Genomic DNA, 19,092 nt, shown 5'->3' with positions numbered 1-19,092 from the left:
ATCAGCGACGACAATAATCTAAGAACAATTGTTTGGAAAGCCATGGTTCATAGACCAGAATGTGCGGCAGGCCTTGGATGAAAAAATACAAACATTATAAAGCATTGCGGCGAATCGTTGGACGCGCGTGAGAGTTAATTGGGGGAAGAATCTCGGCGCGAAAAAGAAGAGAGGCGTTGACAAGAAGGCATTCATTGTGTAGGAGGAGCAGCTCTGTTAGGGCCAGTGAGAAGCAACCGGAGTCAAAAAGCTGCCGACGTCTCATGCGCACAGCATAGGCAAGGCGAGCCCTTTTCAGCAGCATATACCCGGCTGTTTTGGCGAGAATGGGCCTTATTTACCTAATGCGCTGTTTTTCCTTGCCTTCCTCTCGCACAGCGTTCTCTGGACATTAAGGTCGAGTGCCGACCCGGAAATGGCAGTTGCCGCCCTCGCGTTTCTGTAATGATGTGCTCTTGTGCCAAGCCTGTGGTCTATCTGTTTTTACTATTTTACTTGAAAGTATTCTGCAAGCTCCCTATTTCCTAGAACTTTGAGGGTGGTTCCCTGGCGATTGAAGGAATGAACGACTTCGCCGCTGTTAGCTGTCTTCTGGATGAGTTGATCTGATGGGGAAAGAGAATGTTTGCTTAAAACCTTTACGAGACACCCTCTTTGTCATTTTAATCCTTTAACGGGCCTCGGGAAGTACACGTGCCACGAGTCGCATTTTGCAAGCACGTGGGAAGCATTCTCTTCACCGCAGGTCCTTTTTTTCTGTCTCACGTCATCCATGTGAAACATAAAAAATCAGTTGATACTCTTTGTGTAAAAAAGAGAATTACTGGTCCCGAAATTTTTCCGCCCACTGATCTGCTAATATGAACAGTGTCCAGCAAAGGTTTTTGTTGACCTGGGCTATCAAAGGATGCGCAAAATATTTCACACCTTTTCTAAGCAAGCTAAAAGCGTTATTTCGAAATAAATGCATAGCAAAATTGTATTGCTCCGACACTGAGGATTTTTCACGCGGTCGTATACCCACTGAAAGGGGAGGTGCGGAACCGCATGTCAGGTCTGTGTCGCCATGCTTGGATCATTTACCTCCTGCCTGCGGTGATGTCGTGTAGAGCGGAGCACACGGCCCCACATTGGAATCTGCGTCGTGATCCGCAGATTAACAGTCCGGTACCATGGAGGAGCGGAAAGACATCATTCACTTCCTTTCTCTTTGGCTCGACTCTTGAAAGGGAAAAGCAACAACTCTTCTTTACACGTGAAAGGCTCTTCAAAGGATACTTAATTTTATGCGAAAGCACAATTAGCCTATGCCGGCAGATGACGTGTCCGCACAAAATATGGAAGAAAAACGTGTCGCACGATATGACATCATCATCTGGTGCACAGTACGCATAATGAACGTGTATGGCAGATAGACAGACAGAAAAACTTTATTTAGAAAGTGAGTTTTAGACCCTGCTGGGTCCCTGGGCCACTGCGTGGTCCCTCACTGCATCAAGTATTTCATGTCGGGACATGACGCCGGCACCCCGAGTCACCGCAGGAAACTGCGATGTCGGGTCTGCAGACGTGAGCAGGACATCCCAGTCCTCCCTGCTCGAGATAGCGTGCTGTCCCTGCTGGGGAGGGTCAGCAGGGTAGCCGAAACGGATGTGGGTGAGTGCGGCGCGAGGGTCACCGCATAGGGAGCATACAGGGGTTGTGCCACAATAGTGGGATAATAGCTGAGTGGACGACAGAGAGCGGGTGTGGAGGCGTCTGAAGAGGATGTGTTGGGAGTGCGTAAGAGAGGAGTGGGGCGGGGGATAATTCCGAGGGTCTAAGCGGGGTATATGCGTGAGCTCCGCATTGGTGTGCGCCCGGTCCCTCGGGAATCCTGGATCGAGACTGTCCTGAGCCTAGCAAATCAAACCTCGGGCCAATTTATCGCCAGTCTCGTTTCCAGGGTTCCCAGAGTGAGCCGGCACCCACTGGAGCTCTACCCTGGGCGGTAAATCTTGGGTAGGGGTGTTCAACAATTTCCAGGCAGGGGTGTGAATCCTGCCCCTGGCAAAGTTCGACAGAGCCGTTTTGGAGCCGCTGAAGAATTATTGGGCGTCCGTGTGTGCAAGGGCAAGGGCGATGGCGTTCTCCTCTGCCTCCTCGGGGGTAGAGCCCGAGGGAAGACGGTGAGTTAGGGGTTGGGGTAGGGTTTGATTGTAGGCGACTGCTACTGCTTCATGCGCTGTACATGCGGCGTCCACCCAAACTGCTTTGTGGGCTTGCCCAAAACACTTATGGAGGGCATAAGCGCGAGCTACGCGGCGAGGAATATGATATTGGGGATGGACGTTTCGACGAAGGGGTTTCACAACGAGAGGTGTATGGATGTGTCGAGGGATGGCTATACGGGTTGAGTAGTTAGCCAGTGTGTTGATGCGAAGGAAGGAGAGCTTATGGCGGCCAGTGGCGCTCGTGCCAAGTCTAAGGTACTGTGTCCGAAGGTGCGCGTCAACTAGTCCCTGAATGGTGTTATGCGTGCCTAATGCAAGAATTTTGGCTGTGCTAGTGCTACGAGGTAGGTTTAGGGCTGCCTTACTCGCAAGGCGGATCATGGCGTTCACGTGTTCGGTTAATAATAATAAGAACAATTGGTTTTTTTCGGGGAAAGGAAATGGCGCAGTATCTGTCTCATATATCGTTGGACACCTGAACCGCGCCGTAAGGGAAGAGATAAAGGAGGGAGTGAAAGAAGAAAGGAAGAGATAGGTGCCGTAGTGGAGGGCTCCGGAATAATTTCGACCATTTGGGGATCTTTAACGTGCACTGACATCGCACAGCACACGGACGCCTTAGCGTTTTTATGGAGGAAAACCGCTAAGGCGCCCGTGTTTTGTGCGATGTCCGTGCGTTTCAATTTGAGATATGGGGAAATGGGGTTGCGTATAGAATGCGGCTAAGCGTAAAATTAGTATATAAATTTTGTGTCATATCTTTGTCATTGTCATGTGAGTCATTGTCTGAGGAAGGTAATGAGTTGTGGTCATCTAAGATATGAGTCACGGTCGTAAGTCATGGACACAATATGGTCATAAAAATGTCGTGATTGATCACAAAGTGAGTTAAAATGTACTGAGTCCTGGGTCACAAAATGGTTCACAAAAAGCGGCTTGTTATCGATCGCAAAATGAATTACAAAATGCGCTGATTCATGGTTCACAAAATGAGTCCCAAAAAGTTCCGAGTCATAGATCACACAATGGGTCACAAAAAGTTTTGACGGAGTTGAGTGCCCACCGAGATGTCAACATCTGAGAGCTACTGCGCCCTTTCCTTGCCGCAAAAACGTTTCCTTTCCTCAAAAAAGCACGCTTTCGCATCCCTCCACGGGACCAGACTTAAGTGCCCTCAGAATTCTCTCTTAGTCTACAGTAAGCGTTCTCAGGTAGTCTGCATTGCATTTTACCGCAAACACAACAAATACTTTGCCAAAAGTTTTAAACCTATCGTTAGGAGGGAGAACGATTAAAACCATTACTTCCTGGGGCCAGATTACGTAACTGTCAATTAGGAAAATTGTCAAAAACTTGTCACAAAGGTGTCAGTAAGCCACGCTCCTATTGGTCGATCGTGGCCGGCGGCCATTTTGCTTTTTTGCGTCATGGGTGGCTGCAGATGACGTCACGTATGTGGCAGAAGTGATGACGTTGCACACCTAATTATGCCGCAGATATTTGACAGTTTTTTGTCAAAGTTTAGAGGCTGTCACTTTGACCGGTACATTTGTGACAGAAAATGGCGGCGGTGTAGGCGGCGATAGGAGTGAGGCGGCTGCGCTGGCGCGAGCAACGGCGAAGGAGACCGCACGAAGACACGTTTGATTATGTTTGACTTGCCGGACAGGCTGTTTGGAAGCCTTTTTCGACTGGAGAAGCAGACGGTGGAGTGTCTAGCGACGAAGTCGCCGACGAACTGGGAAGTTTACGTGCGGGTGCGCTCTCGGTGCGGCGGCAGGTGCTGTGTGCACTGCGGTTATTTGCCACGGGCGGCTTTCAGGCTGCAGTTGGTAGCGAGGCGCACGTCAGCATCGCACAACCGACGGTGAGCAAATGCGTGCGGAGTGTAGCGCAGGATATTGTAAAGTTGGCGCGCAGAAGGGGTGGGTGCCGTCGTCACCTCAGTGACACACAGCTACATATAAATAAGATACGCTTATGCTGGCAAAACAATTTATTTTCCCAGCAAATGGCACTACGTGGTCGTATTCTGTTTCCCAAGGGGAGAGAAACAAACAACCACTCGTCTCATACTGCAACACCTAACCTTTTGGCATTTTTATCATCGACCGAAAGAGCCGAGCAGCACAGACTTCAAAGGTTGTCTTCGTCGATTTCGTTCCATGAGATCATTTCAAGTTCGCTTGGCAGGCACGTAGCCTTCACTGCATTCGTTTAAATTTTTCTGCGCACTTAGGACAACCCCACAGAAGCTCGATTCTAGACGCCGCGCAAAAAAAAAAACAATAACGCGGCTTTAAAAGGCTGCTTTCGTGCAAAGCGGCCTTTTTACTGCCGTCAGCACTTCCCGCGGACCGAAAGTTACCCACCAGTCAATTTAGTAGCACAACTTCGAAAGCTAAGGTTTTTGTTTGCTTAATATTTTCAAACATCAATCGCAATGTTTTCGCAAAATTAAATATTAGTTATTTTTATCGTTGCTGATTTCTTATTTCTTTTCACAAAGAAATTAAGCAGATGGTCAATCGAATGCTCTCGGGGCGCCGCCCTGTTGTAATTGGCTGATTTCTCGTTGGGTCACGTGATGACTTGACATCGTGTCGTCATTTCGACGTCACTCTGAATAACTTGTGACAGAATTTGTCACAGTTGCGTAATCTAGCTCCTGGACTTTATAAATATGGACATGGGCGACAATATCATGTGGAAAAGTCTCGTAAATAGTTCCCCAGATCAAAGAACAAAAAATTCGCCCCTGAAAACGTTAAGGAAAAGAAGATTGAGGGAAGTGCCACAAACTAGCTTGCTTAACATTGAACGAGACGCGGAGAACTCCAGACGTGATCATCATCTTCAGCCTGACTACACCCACGGGAGGGCAAAGGCCTCTCCCATGTCTCTCTAATTCACCTTGTCATTTCCTAGCTGCGTCTAGCCTATGCCAGCAAGCTTCCTAATTTCATCGCCCACATAGCCTTCTGCCGCCCCCTGCTACGCTTGCCTTCTCATGAAATCCACTCGGTTACCCTTCAGGACCAGCGGTTTTCTTTCCTTCACATTACATCCCGGCCCAAGCCATTTTTTTCCTCCTGATTTCGACTAGGAAGTCATAAACCCGCGTCTGTTCCCTGAACCTCACTGTCCGCTTCCGGTCTTTTCACGTTACACAGGTCATTTTTCTTTCGATAGCTCGCTGCGTTGTACTTAACTTAACCTGAACACTTGTCGTTATCCTCCACGTTTCTGCTGCCCATAGGTGAGTACCGGTACGATACAACTGTTCTACATTTTCTCTTCAGGGATATTGGTAAACTGCCATGTATGATTTGAGAGAACCTGCCATATGCGCTCTGCTCCATTCCTATCCTTCTAGTTATTTCCCTCTCATGATCCTGATCAGCGGTCACTACCTCTCCTAAGTGGGCATATTCCTTTACCGCTTCCAGCACCTCGCTGCCAATTGTGAACTGCTGATTCCTTGCTAGACTGTTCAACATTACTTTGGTTTTCTGCATGTCAATTTTTAGACCCACCGTTCTGCTCTGCATGCCTAACTTATTGATCATGATTTGCAGTGCACTTCCTCAGTGACTCAGGAAGGCAATGCATCAGCGATTGGCAGATTTTTTATCCGCAACTGTTCCCATTTGTTCTCTTAATTATTCCCTTATCCCTAAGGCCTCGGAATACCTGCTGTAAACAGGCGGTGAATAACATTAGCAAAATCTTGTCTCATTTCCTGACGCCTTAATAATTGGGTTATTCTTGCTGACTTTATGGAGGACTATGGTAGCTATGCAGTTGCTCTATATATCTTCCAGTATTTTGACATAAGGCACTTATACACCCTGATTTCGCAATGCCTGTATGACTGCTGAGGTTACGACTGAGTCAAATGCTTTCTCGTAATCAATGAAGGCTAGGTTCTATACTGGTCATTTGTTTATCACCTAGATGATAGTCTGAATATGAACTATTGTGGAATATTCTTTACGAAAGCATGCCAGACCATTTGGTTCTTTGAAGTCTACGGTTGTCCTGACTCTATTAGCGATTACCTTAGTATATACCTTGTAGGCAACGGACAGTAAGCTAATCGGTCTGTAATTTTCCAAGTCCTTGGAGCCGAATGACGAGAAGGGAGACAAAAAGGGGGACGAAAAGGAAGACGAAACGGCCGCCCGCAAAAGACTCCGGCTCAGGAACTTCAGAAAGGTTTGCTTCACAAATCTTGACTAGCCCCTAATGACGAGAAAACGCACTTATGAAGCAAGTTGTCGCCTTTGGAACTTGCTACCTCATCGTCCATTTCCTCATCCTGGTGGACCACACAGAAAATCTTGACTTCCGCCCAGACGTGCTCGCTATCAAGAATCCTGTACCACCATCTGCAACTGAACGCTGCTTCTCAAACAGCTTCCAATACAGCGTAGGTAAAGCAGCCAGCTTTCATTGTGGTAACAGTGGCTCATTTGAGACAGTGGAGCATATTCTGTTAGAAAGCCCAGCTTATGAATATGTGCCAGCATAGTACCATGAGCACAAAATTATCGATTAGCCATGTTTTAGGTCCCTCAGAGGGCCCTTCATAGCAGCGCCGCACACCGAACTCTTTAATCACATACCTGGAGGACCTAAATCTTGCTGGCCAACTTTCAAATCGTTGGCCGAGCAAGCGATTTATTTGCATGGAGGGATCTTTATCTGCTACCTACAGTTCATTATAATTCTACAGTAACTTGAAAACTTTCTTGCTTTTACCTTCTATGCGTATCCATTCTGATTAAATGACCGCCTACCTTTGTTCATTCTTCGCTCTGTCAATTCAATATTTTCGTTACCCCTTCACTTCGTGCTTTTCCCGCCAAAAAAACATGCTAGGATATAAGCGTATTTCAAACGCCTGCTAAACTATCTGTCCTTCAATAAAACCCCCTAATTTGCTCTAGAGCCTGATGTATTCGTGAGTATGGGTGCTTTCGGCCTGTAGCTCCACATCGTCAGGTAGGGCAACGATACGATAAAAATGTCAGTTTGGAGACTTTTTCGCGGTATTTTGAGGAAGGCGAAACTAAATGTAAAGTCTGGTATCTGCTCATTTTGATGCCGCTAGAAATATCTGTTACTTCCATCACATTCTTCAAAATTTGTGCTTTCGGACATTCTAAGTGGCTCTAATTATGTCTACTTCTATAGACGGCCATTGTTTAAAAATTTAGCGGTATTAAAACAAGCGTTAGTCGAAGTATGGTGACGTCTCTGCCTTACAAGCGTGCCGCAGATTACCTTGAGCCTAAATGTTGCAGAAAAACCAGTTCTTTATCTGTGCGATAGCTATACGAAACGTACGAATTCTCACAAGCTTAAAGTGGCGTAGGCTGTAAAACTTAGCAATGCTCCCTAGCAGCTGCCCGAAATACCTGACAACGCTTCTGTGGGCACTATTGAATATCGCTCCACCACAACACCGATGTGATTTTTGAACGTTTCACTGCAATCCAGACAAAAGCCATCCGCTCGCGCTGCAGTAGGTTCTCCTAGATACCATCAGATTACATGCCTGCCACCGCGGTCTGTTATTATTTCCTATAAAGTGCGAGAATGGTGTCTAATATTTTTTTTTGATTTACCGATTTCATCGTGATCGAACCCCACTGAGCTTTTCAATTCCTACCCGATGACATTATGTTTAATTTTTCTTCCACTATTCCGACGTCTGCTTCCAATCCGGTTCGCCGCTAGCGACGCAGTTTCTGTGAGGATGTGTCTCTATGACGTTAGCAACAACCACAGCTGGCAAACCAAGAAACGTCCCTCTCATCTACTCGTCCAACGGTTGTTGTTGTTGTGCTCTGGTAGAGTGGCACATACCAACAGTGAGGGATTTGAAAATATGCGCGGAAATGTGAAACAGCAGAAACACATTAAAGCAGTTATGTTAGAAAGTTAATCGTAAATTTTTTGGATAAATGTTGGTAATTAAGAAAATTGTAGGTAACGAAGGGCCCTTCCTCACGCAGTCACGTAACCATGAAGAGAATGGCACACTGGTTTTGGGACATATCCCTTGGCGCTTGTCCGAAGCGAGTGGAGAGCTGGAATAGCAAAAGGAATCCTTAAACGAGTGAGAAGGGAGGAAAGAAAGTGATCACGTGATTCAGTTTCACCGCTGGACTCACAAAGAATCCACAGAGAGAATTGCAACCAATGCTCGTCAACATTTCAACATGGTATTCCGCAGCGCAAAAATGTCATGGACACCTCCCGTTGTGAAATGCATAAGCGGACACTTCGAGAAATAGATGATGATGATAATGTCCTCAGGCTGAATGGCACATACCAGGGCGGGGGATTGGCCACGGTGCATTGCCGATACAAACGCAATCATGGGCAAGGAGGGGCTTATTTGGATAATTTTGTGACTTAGACTAGGATTTTATACAATGAAAAACGGATTAAAACACGGAAAAGAAAAAGCACAGAATTCTCATTCTAGCAGAGGAATCTACCTAATGTAATTATATAGTCGTGATTATAATCGCACACTAGTTTAAGGCCATATTCCTTGGCGCTTGCTCCGAAGGAGAGGAGAATCGGAATCGATTGAGGAAGCCCTGGTCGAGCGAGGGCGACCTCCAAGAAAATTCCACGCAGCGAAGAGAACCGCCTCAAGAAGAGGAAAAAGTAATCTGTGGACTCAATTTCACTACAAGCCTCAGAAAGGTTGGTCATAGATACCCCTGATCGACGTAAATAAAGATTTAGTCAGGGCACTCTCCAACGCAAGAGGGTCATGGACACCTCACATTGCTTTGAACTGCAAAACCCCACACTTAGAGTAAATGCCAGGTGTTGGGAATATGCTGCAGCAAGGAGAGGCTCATGGCTCAAGTATTGGAGACGCAGGAATTGTCGAAGGCGTGCTATAGCAAGGGAATGAAAAATGCTGAAAATCCAGTCCTCTTTCTCTTCATCTTCGTCTACACATGCAGCGTCGATCGCATGCATCCACTCGTCTCGCTATCTCCTGATTGCCTCATTTGCATAGTAAACGAGCGGGTCTCGAAAATATTTACGCCATTCCGCTTTCTTAGACAACGATCAGCTCTCAATTTGCGTTATTCATCACGCACTGTACATTTCAGGAATCGATCTCAATTTGACGCTATGCGTTCCGCATCGTGCCCCGCCGCGGTAGCTCAGTGGTTAGGGCGCTCGACTACTGATCCGGAGTTCCCGGGTTCGAACCCGACCACGGCGGCTGCGTTTTTATGGAGGAAAAACGCTAAGACGCCCGTGTGCTGTGCGATGTCAGTGCACGTTAAAGATCCCCAGGTGGTCGAAATTATTCCGGAGCCCTCCACTACGGCACCTCTCTCTTCCTTTCTTCTTTCACTCTCTCCATTACCCTTTCCTTACGGCGCGGTTCAGGTGTCCAACGATATATGAGACAGATACTGCGCCATTTCCTTTCCCTCCAAAAATCAATTATTATTCCGCATCGTGCCCACGCGCAGTGTTCCTCGTAGAAATCATCATCAGTGCAAGACACCACTTCTGCTTCCGGGCGACATATTGGATAAGCTCGGTGCCCGACCTCCCGGGACTTCGCACCGCTCTGGCCTGCTGAGCTGCGCACAGGCATCGGATTCATAATCGTTAAAAGGTAAGCCTTCGCGGTCAGAACTGTGAGCGAAGCGTTTATATCGCGAGCAATGCCCGGCCAACGCATACTTTTCATTGGTTTGGCAGTCTACATATTCCTTAACACTACCCTTTTCGTTCAGTCATGTTGAGCTGGGATAGTGTTACCAAGGTAGCGTATCAGAGACGAGTTGCCTCCGTGCCAATAAGGATGTTGTAACGAGTAACTCTCGGTTTCGTCAACCGGACAAGAAAATCGTTCTTCGCGGGCTTCTCGCAGCTGCGACCTGTCTTATCCGTCCCCTATGCTCAGTGGCCCGTTGTGGGCACGTCGCCTGGGCATGTCTGGTTATCCACTCACACAAGGTTCTTTCAAAGACGTTGGCATACACATAGCAGCCAGTGTTGCTGGACTTTTCCCTTCGGTATGGCGAGAGGACGCACTTAGAATACATGATGATTATGTTTATGAATTTTTATGGCGCAGGAGTATCTGTGGCCAAACAGACTATGGCACAAGGTGTTTTCGTCTTCTCATGGTGGGGTCAAAGGCCACTTCTCCAAGCATTTCACCCCAGATAAGCCGAGCGGCAGGCCAGGGGAAAGTTCGTACCCATTGTACCATCGCACCTCCTGCATGCGAGGCGGGCGCTCAACCACTTGAACACCGCTGCGGCGGCCAAGTGGTTAGAACGCAGATGGAGCAGATGTAGCAGGAGCCTTTGCGTAGTTCTGTCAAGTCGCTTTAAGCGCGACAGCTGTAGAACTGAACTGTGCGTTACAAAGCATTGCAAACAGCTATGGCGAGAAGCAGGTTGTAATAATGCAGCGCAAACTTTCCACTATCTTTGAGATATAAACACCCAAGTTTATTATTTACAGAGGCTAGTGCATAACGATTAAAAAAAAAGGGTACAGTGCGCAACCGAATGGTGCAAAACAAATAGTAGTGTCCGTTTCTTAGAGGCCATTCAATAGGCTCGAGTTCATTTCGCGATAACAGAATGGAAGGACCAAAATGCAGATATGAGGATTTATGTTCCATATAAACTGTAATAGGCAATCTGTGGTACTGCTACGCATACAACAGCCTGGGAAAAAATGGAACACCGTTCACCATGTCATATTCCTCACTGTATGAGGGATGTGCTGTTAATTTCTGAAGCCTATAAAGGAATTTCGTAATGGCCATTTAAAATGAAACCATGTGAATCTATATTAAGGTTAATAGAGCAACAGATACTGGAGTATATCCGCCGCGCTGGCTGTGTGGTTATGGCGCTCGGCTGCTGGCCCGAAAAACGCGGGTTCGATCGCGGGCGCGGCGGTCGAATTTCGATTGAGGCGATATTCTAGATTCCCGTGTACTGTGCGATGTCAATGCACGTTAAAGAACCCAAGGTGGTCGAATTTTCCGGAGCCCTTCACTACGGCGTCTCTCATAGCCTGAGTCGGTTTGGGACGTTAAACCCCCATAAACCAAACCAGATACAAGAGTACATATCATAGTGAAATAGCAGGAGCTTTACCTGTGGGTTTGGTTCGCGGAAGCGAAGACAGGCGATGTTTTGGTTTGAGGTCAAAATTTTTACGTTTCTTTGGCATGTTTAGCTTATAGCAGTCACAGACTCGTAATAAAGAATTTGGGTGCGTGAGCGCCCTACATTTTTTGGAAGACAGCGCTATTATCTTTCAATAGCTTTTGGTTTACTCAGAAGAAAAAAAATAAAAAAAAGGTGACACTGATCAGTCACTAAAGCATTAGCACATTCCTCGCGATCGCGCAAAAGCAGTGCATCACTACTAATGGTCATCGCTTTTCTTTGCAGCGCCATCCCTTGCGTCCCTGAAGGTTGCAGCGAAACACCTCGTCATTCAAGCGCAGCGGAAGTGTCACGTGAATCACACCAGGCTTTGAAATAATAGAGTGAGTAAGCAAAATAACAGAAGTGTGAACCAAAATTAATTCAAAGCGCCTAAATGGCCCGAGATGGCGGGTCATATTGGAGCCCTCAGTCCCAAGATTCGCTGCTCTAAGCTATAGATTAGTTTAGCAAGTTGCCGGGCCAGTTGGTTTAGCATCATTAAACTTGAAAAAACATCTTGGCGTAAAAAAATTTCGCATACATAACAGAGACGAGGAGACGACGGACAGGCGCCTGTCCGTCGTCTTGTCTCTTATGCGTATGTGAAATTTTCCGCCGAGGTGTTTTACTACGCTTCAATAGGCTATAGATTATCCTTTTAAATCGTTATGCGGACTAATCCGCAGCAAATTCGCAGCTTCTTCTTGGAGTATGCTCTGGCTTGCACCAATTCCTTTGTTCAAAAAGAATTCCGCAATCATGGAATTGCAACTGGAGTGCCTTTCTGAGTTGAATACTGACAGTAGTGAATATTTCTGAGGACAGTAAGCTGGGCAACACGCCCTTCGACTCCGGGAAAATTGTCAGCTGCAGTAGTTAATCACTTTTTGCTGGAATTTCGAGCATTATGATGACCTTCGAAATAAATGTGAACCCCTTATCTCTCGCGTACTCGTCCGGCTATGGCGTTGCGATGTTGCGAATTCCAGCCATTGGGGCATTTTGTACGCGACAGGGATAAAAAAGTACCTCGTCGTGCGTTGATTTCAAAACTTGGCTGTTACTTGATGCTTGTGTGGAATTCTTTGGCGGAAAATTACTTCCCTTTTTCGAAGCCCCTATACCTGAAAGAATTAAGGCACCCAGTTATAAGCAACCACATATAAGGCACCCAGTTGTAAGCAACCACATATCAGTGAGACGTCCAGATTTCGGTTCCAGCTAACTACTGCAGTCCTGTATATCATATTTATATGGGTGCTAATGGCGGTGCAGTAGTGATCATTGGCGCACGACTGCATGTTTCTTTCGCGTCCGCCACGTCATCAAGACGCTCCCACTTCGTCTGTTGCTGTGCAACGTCCTCGGTGGCGCGCAGTTTCTTGAGTCCAAAGAAAGTTTCTCGATACAGTATCGTGGTTGTGCAAAAAAAGAGCGCGCTCGCATGCTTAACGTAGCAGTGTCCACTAATCTTCCTCATGGTACCGATCATAGAGCAGCAATAAACTACGATGGAGTATTGCGCCGAGAAAACAACCTTCACAAGACAACCTCTATCAGAGCTGTTCGCTCATTTCTCTGTCCCGCCGTCGAGCGCTTAATGATGATCATGATTCCATTGAATAAATGGGCAACTTGGTTAAAGGGCGTCATGTTAGGTGTGTGTTTAGTCAACGTGAGGTTGTGTAAGGGGCCCGTATTTCTAAGAAGTTCATCAGGCCAGTGATGCAAGGGCACTGTACAATGGTAGTTTAAAGCTTGCGTACGTCTAAAAATCGGTGGGCACCCAGGCATATCAGGAGCTAAATCCCGCTCACTCCACTACGAGAAATTTGCTTAAACCGCTGGGTTGCCTCTGAAGTTTACAATGGCTTGGCCGCAGACGCTTTAGTCTATCGTCGGCAATACGGAGACACTAAAAAGTTCTTTGATTTTCAGTACGCCCTCACAAGATCCAAAGAGAGTGTTTGCGTAAGTACTCCTTAAACTCTTCCAAGTTCGGTGAGACTCGCTGTTAACTGGTGTGCGCGTTTTTTAAGCAAGCCAGCATTGTTTCATTTTTATAGTCGTAACTGCTTAACGAACGTGTGCGAGTGTTTGCAACGCGTCACAGCTGACCGGTAAGCAGTTTTCTTGCATGTACTCTGGCCAGTAAATTGGTGCATATGGTAATGCGCAGCATTCCAGGTAATTGTGATCAGATGGGGTTTCCGCATGTCAATATTTGTCTTCTATAATGGGTCCTTTGTAGTGAGGTGAAGCCCTGTCCACAGGACAGGCATAGAGGGCACGATCCTTGCAGTAAGTTCTTCATTTTGGATGGTTTGCTAGCCATCACTTACACATTGCGCCGCGCTGAACAGGTGAGAGTTTTTCAATATACGCTGGGAAACGATACACGCACAGGCGCAAGTATATGAGTAGTTAATCGGAGGCTGAACATAGTAAAATACTTCAAGGGTCCTCCGTCCTCAGCGCGCCTTGGAAAATCAGCTCCTATGCCGAGAACAGTGAATGCTTGCGGCGTCAACATAATCAAAGCTACTCTTGGACTTTTCAGGTAAACCGTACTTCCCCCAAAAACCTCTCGTAGCAGAGAAAACTGCCAGAACATCTTGACTGGCACCATGGGTATCCTGACGCCACGTATTGAAAAATTTTAATTTCTAGCGACGCAGCAATTCTCTCGCACCCTAGTTGCAGGGGAAGCCCACTATGCATTCAATGGCTGCGGGCGCACGCAGAACCAGTGGCCCAGACTTTGAGCGTAATACTTTCATGACAGGTGCTCAACGCTATGCCAACCTAGCTCCGCTCACTTCAACAGGACGTTGAAAAGAAGGTAAAGAAAACCAGCGCTAAACACGGAGCATCTGAAAAATTTGGACACAGGCATTGGCTACATTGCCGCCTTAATCCGCCGTTTCGCGTTTCGCGCTAATTGTGCCTCGCCGTGCAGTATTACGCAGTAGTATGCAGGCTGTAGTGCGGTCGAGGTAAGAGATTAGCGGTGTTACATGACTGTGGAAAGGGTAACATAATCCTCGTTCTTTTTCTAAGGGGTCTGTATATCTCTGTCTTTACTAGGGACACACAAATGAAAGGTGGCAGGCGTATACTGTTTCGTACCCTTGTGTTTTGTAGGCTCGGGTTGGAAGATACTCCGCCGTCGAGAAGTTATGTCTACCGGACCAGGCGCTCCCGACGGGTAACGAGGCCCTTCAAATGTGGACGGAGAGATGTCATAAGCTGTCCTCTCGGAAGAGACGCGGCCCCGGTGCACCAGTCGGCGTCGAACGAAAGAACGAATTTCACCCGCCACGAGGTATAGAAGAGACAGCCAAAACTGCCTCGTCCATTTTAAAGACCTGGCAGGTCGTCAGTGAGCACTGCCGACAACCGCTGTCGACGCTCATTAGCCGGCAGCTCTACCAGCCGCCTTAAGGGTGGAGTCATCAATATGGAAGCAACGGCGCCGTCCTCAGATAATCCCGCTTCGAATCCCGGAAAGGCAAGCGGCGCTGGTGGCCCTGAAGCCCTGTCTCGTAAAAAGACTCAACCATTGCAGCAAGCTCGGGACATAAGTTCAGCTCTGAAGCACTCGCGTCAAAAAACTGTCGGAATGGCCTCTGGCGTAGGTGGGGCTCTCTCCTGCGAACCGAAGAAGCAGGAGGACGTGATCGTCACGGTGGCCTCCACCCAACCTTCTAGCGCTCCTGGCATGACTTCTACCAAAAAAGGCGCGGCCGAGACTAGCGTGGCTTACCCGCAGAGCGCAGATACCCCACCATGTGACCCTGCCCCCACCGGCTTAGTATCGGATGCTGCGCCTGCCAGGGATCCGGCATCTCTAGCCAAGGGTTCCAAGGTATACCAAGGAGAGGAACCTTACTGACCCCCAATTGGCTGGGTATGAAGAACTTCGATTTATCCGAGATGGTGAGCTGCCGATTTGAACATTTCATGCGGACGTGCCTTCCATAACCGGGGCATGGTAGGATTTGAACTGCATTTGGTTTTATATGGGAAGCATCCTAACGAAGCAGATGAAGTTAGATGACGTTCCCACTAACGCTAACGCTAGCTTTATTTTGGTTCTGAGCAGGGCGCTTCATTTTAAACATTTTGGAACTGGAGCGTTACTTCTTGCGGAGGAAGTTCTCAATATAAAGTTTGCTTTAGGTTCGGAAAAGAAAAAAAAATTTGGGGGCCGCCTTAGCAACATTGTTAAAGAAGAAAATGCCATAGCGGTGAGGCTGCCTGCTATGGTATCTATAAAGACTGTCCAATTTATTGGCGATTTTCCCGCTGAAAGAAATGTTAGACCATGTTCTATAGACCTTACATGGTATGCATGAGCTATCACATTCAAGAATATTCATTGCCTTCAATTGGGTTATGAAATTTTACTAATTAGGCTTGCTAATCCACTTTATTCCACCCACGTATACCCACTGAACTGCCTATTTCCTCTTCGGGGTTGGCCATACCAAACATTTCTAGGTTCTTGGAAAATTTAGAGGGTGGACCAATTTCCAAATTAGGGGTCTTCCCATTTTCAACCTTAGCGACGCTTTATCATAGGTCTAATGATGGTGGCGTTGTATTCATGGCGTCACAACCCTTTCAATCGCATTAATAGATCGCGGAGAGCTCTCATGCGACTACTGGCGCAGTGGCGCAGCGATTAAGCGAACCAACACTGCCCAAGAAGGTGGCTTTTTTAAACACAACCACTGGCGAGGCTTCTGCGACTCAGCTTGTTCATACCGAGCTCCGTTAAGACTCATGCTCAGCGCCAAGATGGGCGGGTGGCAATTCCATCGAATTTCGCAACGGTGGGCAGTTAGCTGACCGTCCGGTGAGCAGGTTGACACCAGCCACACTGGGTCAGTTGTCACGACATCACAAGACCACGTGACTCTTTCGACCGATCAGAGAATTTCTTCACAAAGAAACCGGAATTTTCTTATGAGGCGACAAACTAAGTTCTCTCGCATTTCAATTCTTTACCACCGGTGGAACGTTTCACTACGATAATTTGCATGTCCTTCTGCATGGGCAAATCTCGTTGCCTTCAACCGCAAACGTCAAGCGTAGAAGTATACCTTTATTTATAACACAATGAAAGTAAAAATAACACGTGTTTTAGGCCGAAGCAACCTAAATTAGGTTTGGCCCTGCACAAGGACTGTCTTGTACTCGATTGTCACAAGTACTTGAATGCGGGGAAGGATGCATACCCAGACTTAAGCCTTTTCATGCCATAACAAAGCAATTCCAGGTCGAGTAATACAAACCTCTTTTTCGTCTTCAGGTGAGAAGTCCTCGTGAGACCTTCGGGAGCAGCGCAGGCGTGTTCATGAAGGGGTTGCTCACGAGCCTGGTTGTTATAGCCACCATGCTATTTGTCTTAGTCGCCATCTTCTTCCTAATCCGCACGACGACACCGAAAGTAAACGACGGCTTCTGCGTGACAGACGACTGCCTTTTCCATGCAAGCCTTCTCAAAGAGACTCGAGGGACGAAGTTCGACCCCTGCAATGACTTCAGCGCCCATGTATGCTTCAACCGGTCACCGCCCAAACAAAGAGAAGACATTAGAGATTTTGACACGTCCGCGATGGTAGACATGGTCTACTCGTGGCTTCTGGACCTGAGCACAACTTTGCAGGAAGGATCCAAGGCGTTCCCCGTGGCCAACAAGGCACTGGCTATGCTGGAGTCTTGCATGAGCAACGCTTCAACATACGGAACAGACTTGAAGAATTTTCGGAAATTTCTTAACAATCTCAGTCTGCCTTGGCCGAATCCACCAAGACAAGATGTTGACGCGCTAGGCGTGCTCGTCAATCTGGCCTACAATTGGCAGGCTCCTTTCTGGTTCGAGGTGAGTGTGTCCTTGGTGCGGAAAGGTGCATTCAAAGGTAGGCGCCGCATTATTTTGGCGCCGGCTCTTCTGATCACCCTCTATCGCCAACAGCACCGCGTGGTCATAAGAGAGGGGAAAGACGCCTACTTCCAGTACTGTATGTACTTCTACGTAGCCCTTTTCGCGACGCCAAATCAGCCAACAAGAAACGGGCGCTTCAGACGGCCGACATGGAGGGCGACATTTTTGACACTATCTACGAGGCTTTATATGTATCGCCTAAACACTCGGCCGTCTTCCTGATAGAAGACCTCGAAATTTACACTGCCCACATAAATTCCCGCCGATGGTTGCAGCAGTTGCAGGGCGGTACCGCCTTGAACCCGAAACTGACTGATCAGGACGTTGTTGTCAACCTTTTCAATAGGTACACCAACGATGATATCTTGGATTTTCTGGGTTGGCAGTTTGCCCAGCACTCCACGCCGGTGTCTGACAGCGGCCTTCTGGTGGCACGTTACGGCGACCGCAGGACAGCAAGAAGCTTGCGACCCGCCTTCTGCGGATTCCACATCGAGGTGCCTTACAGGGTGCTCCTGCTATCCTTGCGCTTTGCCTCGCGGCTGACGCAGAGCGACAAGGAACTGGTCGACGCCGGCTTCGACCGCCTTGTGTCGACGGCTGTGTACTTGGTCAACGATTCCACCTGGTTGGACTCGGAGAGCGGAGCCTTGGCCACTGATAAGCTTCGCGCTGCCTGTTTGCGGCTGCGGCCTCCCGCCAAATTTCTCAACGATACAAACATGGAGGAGTTATTTCAAGCATTTCCAGAAAAGAAACCGCCTTTTGGCGAATACTTCATAAAATCGCGCCAGAGCTTTCGAACGATCAGTAGAAAGCCGGACTTCGAAACAATCCGTGAGATGCCGGAGTACTTTGGCCTGCCTTATTTCGAGTACGATTACGTAGTTAACGCTCTAGGTGTCGCCATCGGTGCGCTGAACCGCCCACTATTTTACAGCAAAGGCACTCTGGCCATGTTCTATGGCGGGTTTGGCTTTTCGGTCGCCATAGAATTGGTCAAGGCGCTCGACCAGGAGGAACTCCAATGGCACCCCGACGGACGGCTGGTCGACTCGTTCCTCAGCGTGCGCTCGCATTCTGTTTTCGAGGCTAAAACAGGTGTTTTAACAGAAGCGAGTTACGCCGCGGCAAGAGCGTGTTTAGATGAAATACCGGCGTTTCAAATAGCTTTGTCCGCTTTCCTGGACGCAGCAAGTGAAGCCGGGAACACAACGCAGATAAGCACCGAGCTTAACGAAGAGAAGGTGTTTTTCATGACCATCTGCCACATGACGTGCACCCGGCAGGACGTCAAAAAGCCCTTCTCGGTTGACTGCAACAAACTTGTGCGCCACTCTGCGGCTTTTGCCAAGGCATTCCACTGCACGGAAGGGTCAATGATGAACCCGGAAAATAAGTGCAGCTTTTTCGACTGATATGCGAATTTTGTCATTTGAGATTTTTTGAAGCTTGACGACGTCGGAGGGAGTTAGAAATTCAGTGCATACCAAAACATTGACTTATGTATTCAAATATTTCATTGCTTGGTATCTTGTGCAATCCATCAGCGAGCGGTGAGAACTTTGGAGAACTGTGGTTGTTTTCATCTTTTTTTTTCGGTTTTCACGCATCCCCTATTATGTGCTCTAATAGGCATTTTCAGATTTTACGTTAGGTTTTCTCTCTGGTATCAAATGACGACCTAGATGAT

General features: G+C 47.6%; 1 protein-coding gene across 1 annotated transcript; it reads left to right on the top strand.

The window, feature by feature from the left end:
• The first annotated feature begins 15,068 nt into the window (after positions 1-15,068).
• Positions 15,069-18,817, top strand: LOC144097914 (membrane metallo-endopeptidase-like 1). The gene is made up of 3 exons (XM_077630516.1): positions 15,069-15,314; positions 16,764-17,336; positions 17,786-18,817. Exons 1-3 carry the CDS (start codon positions 15,069-15,071, stop codon positions 18,815-18,817), a joined length of 1,851 nt encoding a protein of 616 aa, XP_077486642.1.
• Positions 18,818-19,092: the final 275 nt, after the last annotated feature.

This window comes from Amblyomma americanum, chromosome 7 (genome assembly GCF_052857255.1).
Source record: "Amblyomma americanum isolate KBUSLIRL-KWMA chromosome 7, ASM5285725v1, whole genome shotgun sequence".
In the NCBI taxonomy this organism is placed as follows: Eukaryota; Metazoa; Arthropoda; class Arachnida; order Ixodida; family Ixodidae; genus Amblyomma; species Amblyomma americanum.
This window is presented reverse-complemented; position numbering and strand designations above follow the sequence as displayed.